General features: G+C 24.9%; 1 protein-coding gene across 1 annotated transcript in view; it reads left to right on the top strand.

The window, feature by feature from the left end:
* The window catches only part of LOC117176148 (probable 39S ribosomal protein L24, mitochondrial), a 10,704-nt gene extending 4,379 nt beyond the window's left edge, over positions 1-6,325 (top strand). Inside the window, exons 2-5 of the mRNA XM_033366231.1 lie at positions 47-232; positions 1,984-2,186; positions 4,146-4,332; positions 6,218-6,325. Of these exons, the coding sequence (XP_033222122.1) occupies positions 47-232; positions 1,984-2,186; positions 4,146-4,332; positions 6,218-6,304 (663 nt within the window). The 3' untranslated portion in view covers positions 6,305-6,325. The remainder of the gene's footprint in view (positions 1-46; positions 233-1,983; positions 2,187-4,145; positions 4,333-6,217) is intronic.
* Positions 6,326-9,929: the final 3,604 nt, after the last annotated feature.

Raw genomic sequence — 9,929 nt, forward strand, 5'->3', positions numbered from 1 at the left:
TAGCTAATTCAAAGTTATGAAGTATATTTACACTATTTTTCTAAAGGTTTACTGGAAAACTCCTCGTGGAAAGCCTCAGTATCTTCCTAGGACAGTGCAACGCAGAAAGTTTCTTTTTACGACTAATCGTCCATGGACTCAAGAATTTTATTTGGAAAATGCGCCTGGATCAACAGTAAACAAAGTACATGTTGAACCGATTAAAGAATGGTCCTTCTTCCGTGGTGATCGGGTAAGATAATAAAAATTTGTCTATTTTCAGGTTAAATTTCTCGCTTTAAACTGGAAAATATTTTCAAAATTTCATCAAAAACATGAAAATCAAGGTCAAAAGCTTAAAAATTAACTAGAGAGCTAGAATATGTACAATATTTTTTGGCTGAATCTATAAAAATTACATAAATATTTTTGAAATTGATTATAATAAAGTACGACAATCTGTTTTTAATATTAAAAAATAAAAATCCATAATCCAACATTTTTACGGTGTTTTTAGATCAATTTAATTTTAATTTAATTGTATTTGAAAGAAGTTTAACGAATTTCTAGAGAACTTTAGGGAATATAGTAAATTTTATTTCAAGAAACTTCTACGGCTTTTAACAATTTCAAGGGGTATGAAGGACATGCACATTTTTTGAAGTATTTAAAGATTTTAAATTATTAAGATTTTGTGCATTGTTAAATACTTTATGATTAGAATATTAGGAAATGATAATCCAGGGACGTAAATGCGCACCTCGCGCACTTGCATTTTATTTCAACGGATTTTTAAAGATAAATTTAATTAATCATCTAAATTGAATTTATATTCAAGGAATTTGAAATGAGTTCTACTTATTTTAATGGCTTTTTACGATGTTAAGGAATTTTAACCTAAGTTTCGAACTTAGAGATTTTGTTTAAAAAAATGTTAGGAATCTTAATATTAAAAAAGTGTTTATTATGGATTTTTAAATACCTTATATTTCGTACATAAGAAAATAAAAAACCTTCGCACGCTTGTATTTTATTTCAACGGGTTGTTCTTAGATAGATTTAAAGAATAATTTAAATTTAATTTATATTCAAGGAATTTGAAATGATTTCATCTTATTTTAATGGCTTTTTACGATTTCAAGGGATTTTAATGAATTCTTAGATAAATTTAGGGAATAAATTAAATTTTATTTAAAAGGATTTATACGGTTTTCAAAGTTCAAGGGACATCAAGGAATTCGACAAATTTCGAACGATTTTAAAGATTTTAGGTTATTTTTAAAGATTCCAAAGAATTTCAAGAGGTTTAGTTTAAAAAATGTATAGAACTTAAATTAATACTAAAAAATGTTGTCATTGTGCATTTTTAAATAGTCTGTTTTTAATATTGTAAAATATAAATTCAAGAACGCAAACACGCTCAAACTTGAACTATTTTTTGATTTGAGTTTAAGAGCATTGAAGAGTTCTTTTTCAATTTAAATTAAGAATATGAATTATAGTTAGGATGAAATAACAAGTCTTGAACAGAAATATTCAATTATACTTATTAGTATTGCGGTTCAAGTATTAATGAAGGAAATTTTAGAGAAGGATATATATTCTTCATTATAAAAACGATTTACATCATATAAAAATCGCATATTTAACAAATTTTATGTTTTCTCAGTATTATTTATGTCGCCGTGAAGGAATTTTCAACTACCTAAGACTTAAGTATATCTAATTTAAAAAATTCTTTAATGGCAGAAAGCATTAAAAAATCATTTTAAATTATCTAAAAACTATACAATTTCTTGTAAATGGATTGTTTCTTCTTTTCTAATGGTGAAAATAAATGTCTAATCTTTCACCTATTTTCCCCCTATTTCGTGAAAAAATTACCCTAGTTTCCCCTTTTTGTGCTGTTTTTAGAATGTTAATCCTGCAATTTATTAAATAAATTACGAAAGATTTGCATGAATAGAAAACTGTAAATATTTGAGACCACATGATTTTTTTTAGGTCGAAGTTCTAGTTGGTCGCGACAAAGGAAAACAGGGAATAGTGAAGCAGATTTTTCAAGAGAGAAACTGGATTACTGTCGAGGGCCTTCATACAAAAATAACAATGTATGGAAAGTCTAAAGATTTTGAAGGTATACCGACTTTAAAAGAAAAACCACTTCTAGTTACGCGGGAGGTTGCTCTGGTCGATCCAAGTGATTTGTAAGTTTACGTTGATATCATTCTAAAAATTCTGCCACAAATTCATTGACAGATCTAATAATTACAGGGTGGCCTCTGGGCCGGGAAATGACCGAGAATTTTTGGAGACCGGGAAAAACCGGGAAATGACAGTGATTTTTTTTTCACCGGGATTTTACAAATTTGTAGAAGAAAAATCTGTCCACATTCGATTTCAACAGTTTTGAAATAATTACTGGGATTGTTGTGTTTTTAAATTATGCTATTATTTCGGTTACAACGCGTAATTCAACATTTTTTTACTTTAAAAATTTTCCATTGCAAATTTTTATTTCTAAGCTTACATTTTTAATTTAAAGAATTTTAAAATGATTTCTTAAATACTTGAACAAATAAAAAATAAAAGCCTTTAACGTTGAAAATTTTGGATAAAAAACATTTTTATTTAATAAATAAATAATGTTTTTTAATTTATCTGTACTTTAAGCAATAAAAAGTGAACAAAAACGATTTGACAAAACGATTTTAAACCAGTTCAAAATTTAACAATTTTCAGAATTTTCAGATTAAACAAATGTAAATGTGTGACTGAAAGTTTATAAACTATTTTCTCCTTAAAAATAACTTCACAATAATATATTCTTAATTAATGGATTTTATTAAATTTAAAATATTGTTTCAGTCTAAAATATTCAACTTTTAACCCATTCAATTTGAAATTTGTAATTAAACAAAAAATTAATTATTGAATATTTAGCAATATTTGAATTTTTATTTAAGACAAGTAACTTGAAACTAAATATTTAAAAGTAAAGAATCTTTAACTCAATTGTTTGACATAGAAAACCTGGAAACGTTAAAATTTCGAAGAGCTTTGAAACTTTGAACGTAACAATTTTAATTGTTGTATTTGAAAAATGCTTAATTTATAAGTGAAATTTTTTAATTTTGATGTATAATTTACAAATGAACATTTGTAGAAAAAATTTGATTAATTTTAAGAGATACTTAGGACTTTTTAAAAGATTCAAAATTATCATGCAAATTTTAGAAAGTTTTTTTAAAATCTTCTAGAATCTTTTTTGAAAATTTTGTTTAAATCTTTGAAAAACTTTTTAAATATTCTCTTAAAATAATTTTGCAAAATAAAAATTATTTTTAATTTTCCTATAAATCTTAATAAAATGTTTTATTCTTTGGAAGCTTAAATTTCGCCTAAAAATAATAAATGTTCAATTGTTATTTATACATCCAAATTGTAAAGAAATGTTCTAAAATTTGTAGGATTTTCTGAAAATTGTAAAAAAATTTCAATTCATTTTAACAGATATTTAGAAGTTCTGAAAAAATGTTCAAAATAATTAAAAATTTAAAACAAATTTAAAACAACTTCTAGATTTCTCAAGATTTTGAAATGAAATATTGAAACTTTCCAAGGATGTTTAAACTATTTAAAAAGAAAATTATTGAATTTCTAGTTTAAGAAGTGTTCAGTTCAAACTTTTTCAATTTTTTCAATATTTGATGTTTCTAGCTTAAAATTCCTTAAAACTATACTAATTATATATTATTAAGATTTTCATTTTCTTATATTCAAAATGTTAGTGCTTTCAATTTTATACAAGTAAATTATTAGGCAGTTGAATACAAAATTCCGTAATTAAAAACTTTTAAATTTCAATTTTAAAAGTTCAAAATTTAACAGGTCCGCTTTGAGTGCTTTCAATTAAAGCTTAGTTTTTTTTACTTCAAGTGGAAAATTGTGTACATTTAGTGTTCCACTTTTTAAATTTCATTGACCGTGAAAAATGTTTACGAACCGACAAAAAGCCGAGAAATGACGGGGAATTTATTTCGTCGATTAAAGCGGCCACCCTGGATTAGTTTGTTATGAGCCATAAGGGTTTAAAATAAACTTTTTCTGGCAAATAAAAATAAGCGAATCCAAATAATTATGGATATTTCTTCTTGTATTTTCAGGCAAGCGACTAAAATTGAGTGGAGGTATACAGAAAGTGGAGAAAAAGTTCGAGTCTCTCGACGAACGGGAAGAGTAATCCCTATTCCAGCCTCAGACATGGAAACAATAGACTATAAACTTCCAAATCTTTACAAACCTGCCGATAAAGATACCAAAAAAGAAGATGTTGAGAAAATTACTTTCACGGTAATACACTTTTCTAAAAGATAACTTCAAACTTTTTTTTCTTTTATAGTTATTTTTTGGTTAAAGGAAATAAGATTGATTAAAGCCTTTTTATATATTTTTAATGTTATAGAGAAATTAAAATGTAAATGCTCAAATGTTTAGAATATTTTAAATTTAAATTCCAATATTTCTAAATAAATGTAAGAATGATTTTAGTCTATTTTAGTCTATAGTGTATTGATTTTATTTTCATTTTGATATACATTTCAACAACATCTCAAAGACCGACAACGTCCATTGAGCGACATAAATAGCCACAATTGGCATTACTGAAAATGCTAACTGATTAACGCTTATGATAAAAGTACTTTTTTAATGAAGATTTTTATGAGGAAATTAAGTATCAGAGTATTATTAATAAAAATTTCTATAACATTTATTTTTTAGGGTCAATATAATCCCCCCAGAAATTATTATGAACAATTAATAGTGAATCAATTAATTAATTAATAAAATAATAGAATACAATAAAAATAAATTAAATAATAATAATTTTATAGTATTATAAATTTCTGTAATGTACTAAGTCTAATTTATGTATTGAGTAAAAGTAGTAATGATATTTGTTTTTACATAAAGCTTTCTAATTTTAATAGAAAATGCATTGCTTTGGTTGAGAATTGAACTTCTTTGCTGAAACCCCCCTTTTTGTGATAAAAATGAATTTTTTCAACTCAAAATAATTTTTTTTTAAATGAAAATTTAACTATTATTTTTTTCGTTTTAAATAAACAATGACCTATTCTATTTTTATGTAGAAATTAAACTTTTTAGTTGAAAAATTCAACTATTTGGCTGAAAATTTATATAATTTTTGAAAATTCGTCTTTTTCATAACAAAAATAATCTTATGGGTTAAAAATTCAACTGTTTGGTTGAAAATATATGCATTTCGTTCAGAATTCCTTTTTTTTTAGTAGAAAATTGATTTTTGTTGTTGAAATTCTTATTGGATTTCTTTTTGTTGACTGAAAAATCTTTTTTTATTGAAGATTCAAGTATTTTGTTGAAAAATCGTATTTTTTTATTCAATTCAACTGTTTTTTTTTAATTTAAAATTAAAATCTTTTCGTTATTAAAATATTAACGTAAATATGAATAATCTTACCTCTCTGGATCCGCCCTTAGCAAAATAAAAAACCTTGTTTCGAAACAGAACTTACAGTAGATGCATTCCTTTAATACAAATCTGCTCTAGTTTTTTTTAATCGACTATCAGTTATTCAGAAAGGACTATTTATTTATAAAACTTTCTACCGGCAGATTAGCCTTTTTCAACAGAATCAGCTTTAAATTACTTGGCAGAATTCTTCCCTTACGATATTTAGTAAAAAAAATAGTTTTTTTTATGAAAATTTTTTAAACTCACAGCTTAAAAACTTGTCAGAAAATTTGTTTATAATTTTTGTTTATAAAATAAATAGTTATTGTCCCTTGATAAAGTATCATAAGATAAGGATTTGGCTAATTAATTTAAAGTCGATCTAGGTGAAGAATAGAAATCTGCCATTTGAAAGAAAAACTGTATTTGTTTATGAAATTTATGTAAATAATTAACGACTGTTATCAGGTATTAAAATATTGTACAAAATATATATTGTAATAATATTTGTACATAATATTTGTTTATAATATTGTTATTTGTACATAATATTTATTGTAATATTTATTTATTGTTGTTAATGAAAAAACTATTACAAAATTAAAAAATGGGCTGGAACAAATCTATTTGAAATCTTAATTTGAAAAAAGCACTCACATCAGATAATAAATGTTAGCTAATTGGACTTCTTGGTCTTTGAACCTATCATATAAATATGTAATATAATCCAATTTCTTACAGCCTGAATTGAAGACTTTTGAAATGGACATTATGGACAAAATGGGCATTAAGGAAGATCGAATTCCACAAAAATGTTACTGGTATTAGAATTACTGTTACTTTTTGTATGCAGAATCAAATTGCGGTTTATCTGTACCGCATGCGAGCACATAGTGTAATTTTATATAATAAATCTGCTTTTAGTTTAAACGCGCATCTATTTTTTTCAATATTTTAGTTGAGAAAATTAATTAATAGTAAGTAATTACATTGACAGAATATAATTATGACAACTTAACTCAACATTTAAAAAAGCATAAATCATTTTCTGTACTATTAAAATCCTTGAATGTTTAGTTCTGGAGTTAAAAGGTTTGAAAAAATTCGAATTGAAGATTCATAATTTTCTAGGCACTTAAGTTTGATTTATTTCACTTCTTAATGCGAGAATCTTTAGGTATAAAATAATCAATTTTAACCGTGAAGTATTATTAAAAAAGTTAATAATTTGAAATTTTTGGAAGTTTAGTTTTTACATTCTCATTTATTCGTACAGCGGTTCTAATTAAGAATTTTAAAATTTAGTTCTCAAAATTTAAAAATATTTCTTTTTTCATACTTCGAATTTAAAAGTTGTTGATTTTTAAACTTCGCTGATTAAAGACTTTTAAAATTTGAATTTTTGAATCCTTCATGTTGGCATGTGATCGGTTTTTGCGCTTCCTATTAAAAGAGTTTTAAGTTCAAATGGTTTGAATTTCAAATTTTCAATATATTTTAATTCCTGTTGAAACATACGCTTCAATTAAACAATTTGCCCGTTTGAATACTTTAAAATTTAAAAACTTTCGCCATACAATTTTTAATTTGATGTATTTAAGACTTTTAGAAACGTTCAATTTTTATACGCTTCTAAATACAAAATTATAAACGATTTTTTATATGAAATTTGGCGCCATTTTTTATATATTTCAAATAAATGGCTAGGAAATGTTATTTCACATTAAAAATTGATTTAAAAAGTATTATCTAAGAATTGGATAAATGGAAAACTGTACGTTTTACGGAGGTTTTTGTATAGCAGAAGCTCCTTTTTTCAATATGGATCTTTAAGCATTTTGCAGTCGACTTTTCTTATTGTTTATTACTTTTGAATGGTTTTATTAATATATTAAATTTTTGTTAAATATTTAGCCTTTTTTGAATAAGTAAAATTTAATTTTAAATTTTAAATATTTTCAATTGTTCTTTAGGAAGTGGTATTTCAAATTAAGAACTGAAGAAACATTTTGAAAAAAATGTGTAAATTACAAAATGTGTGTTTTATGGACATTTCATTACTGTTTATTAATTTTGGGTAGTTTTTGCAGTTTTAAATAAATAATTATAATTCAATGTTTGTTTTACATATCTAAAATTATTATTCAGGAAGGGTTATTTCACATTATAAACTTGAGTGTTTTATGGAGGTTTTTCTATAGCGTAGAATTTTTTTTGCCTTTAAATTTATTAAAGCTTTTTTTGCATTTGACTTTTCTTTATTGTTTATTGCTTTTGTATAGTTTTTAAACGCTTAAAAAATAAAATATCAAGTTATTTTAAAAAAAGTTTCGAGCTCTCTATCTCTCTATCTTAGATAGAGTATTAGGATGGTCAAGAAAATTCGAATTTCGATATTTAGTGATTGCCCCCCCCCTTTTTTTGTTCGTTTTCCGGAAAAAGAAATTCCCTACTTTTTCAAAACGATCAAGATTAACCCGTGCCCCGGATTTTTGAAATTAACATGGGGTTTTAAATGCGGAAGAAGTTCGGTCTTCGAAAAAATGGAAAAAAGAAATATTGTTATTAACTTTTTGATAATTAAAAATGTTCATCTCTTTGAAAATGTTCAAGGAATAATTTCCACTCAATAAGTATTAAATTTGACCCTTTCAACCCCCTTGTATTGTGCCGGGAAAATGCCCCAAAAATGCCAAATCTCAATTTTATGTCAAGTTCATGCTAAACGGTATTTTTTTTTAAATTTTCGAAGTTAGTTTTTTACATTCGATAAGTCACAAGTTTTAAAGTATTTTCGAACTAATTTTCAATGGTTTAAACAATCATTATTTGTGTAAACTATTTTGTTGTCTGTAAATAGTGAAAAGTTATTTTTCGTGATAAATGATACACTTGATGAATTTCAGGGATAATATTTCCTGCTTAACATATTTGATAATTATTTAAACAATTTTATATTATTCAGACATTTTTTAACTTGTTAATAAATGAATTAATCAATTATATTTTCATTCGACAAGTGTTATTAAGTGAATGTATATTGAATATATTGATACTATATTATGTTTTTACTGTTTTTATTTTATAATTTTTTTTTAAATACTTCTGTATTTATTTGAAAAGACTATGAATAAATTTCTATTTCTATTTGAAATTTTACTTTTTGTTTTTTCAAAATAAAAGAGATACTTTTCTTAGTTGACTACAAAATATAAAGGAAATTAAAGTATAAATATTTGTCATTTTATAAAGGAAAGGTACTTCTTTGGTAGTACGTGATTCAAAATTTCAAAATAAAACTCTCCTTTAAAAGTTTTATAGCATTTAATTTTTAAAAAATAATACTGTTCAATTCTTTTTCTGTGTCAGCAATTTCAAGAATGTCCTTTTGTATATTTCTATCAAACACTTTTGGCAGAGAGTCTATCAACTTAATTAATTATATTCGTGTTTATCGGAGGTGTAGCCCTACCGTGCCCGGTTATTCTTTAGAGATTTCAGTTTTATTTCATAAGACCTGATACAGTTTCAATAAAAAAAAGTTGATAGAAAAAATCTAAGATTTTACAACGGACAGCATTTGATAAAAATCGAGATATTAGTCACATTTAAAGAATTAGATACAAATCTGGCGGGTATACGAGTTGATAGAGTTTCAATACGAAAATATTGATAGAAAACTATACAATTTCCCGAAAATTTTGACAGATGTGATTGGGTTTCTATCAAAAAAGCGTATTTAAATGGACAGGAATTACGGATATAATATTTGATTGACCAGCCTTGCATCTTTTATCATATCTTATTTTGCAGAACCTAGAATATTTGTATCGAAGTCCAGTTCTAAAAAGTCTGATACTTTTTTATCAACATATTGTTATTAAAGCTCTATAAAATCTTATACAATGAGAAAATCTTTCAATGAAAGTATACGATTTCTCGACAAATATATAATTTGATAGAAAGGTCTACGTGCTGATAAATTTCGTTTTGTTTAATTCGTTTGATTGAATTAGATAGGATTTGTATCCAAGGTGATGATATAATTTGGTTCGTGTAATTTGTTTGATTGTACGCCTTGATAGATTTTGATAGAACACTGAAAAAAAATGGTTTAGCTTTCCCATCTAACCGTTTAGATGGAGTTCGTCTTGTAAGAAAATATAGATAATTTTCATATACTTTTTTTGTCGGAAGGGTTATTACGTATTTTGTGAATAACTCTGTAGATATATTATTAATAAAATGTCAGAAATGGTAATTGCTTTGAGTAAAAAAAGATATGTATTTTGATATAAAACTTCAATTTATAATTTCTTTGCAAAAAGGACAAAAAATGGGCGAAGTTACTGTCACAATTAAAAATGATTTAATATTATATACGGAGCAATCCGATATGTCTGCTTGTTAATCTTGGCCAATCTAAGCACTCAATGATTATAAGTAGTAATTA

This window comes from Belonocnema kinseyi, chromosome 7, assembly GCF_010883055.1.
Source record: "Belonocnema kinseyi isolate 2016_QV_RU_SX_M_011 chromosome 7, B_treatae_v1, whole genome shotgun sequence".
Classification (NCBI taxonomy): Eukaryota; Metazoa; Arthropoda; class Insecta; order Hymenoptera; family Cynipidae; genus Belonocnema; species Belonocnema kinseyi.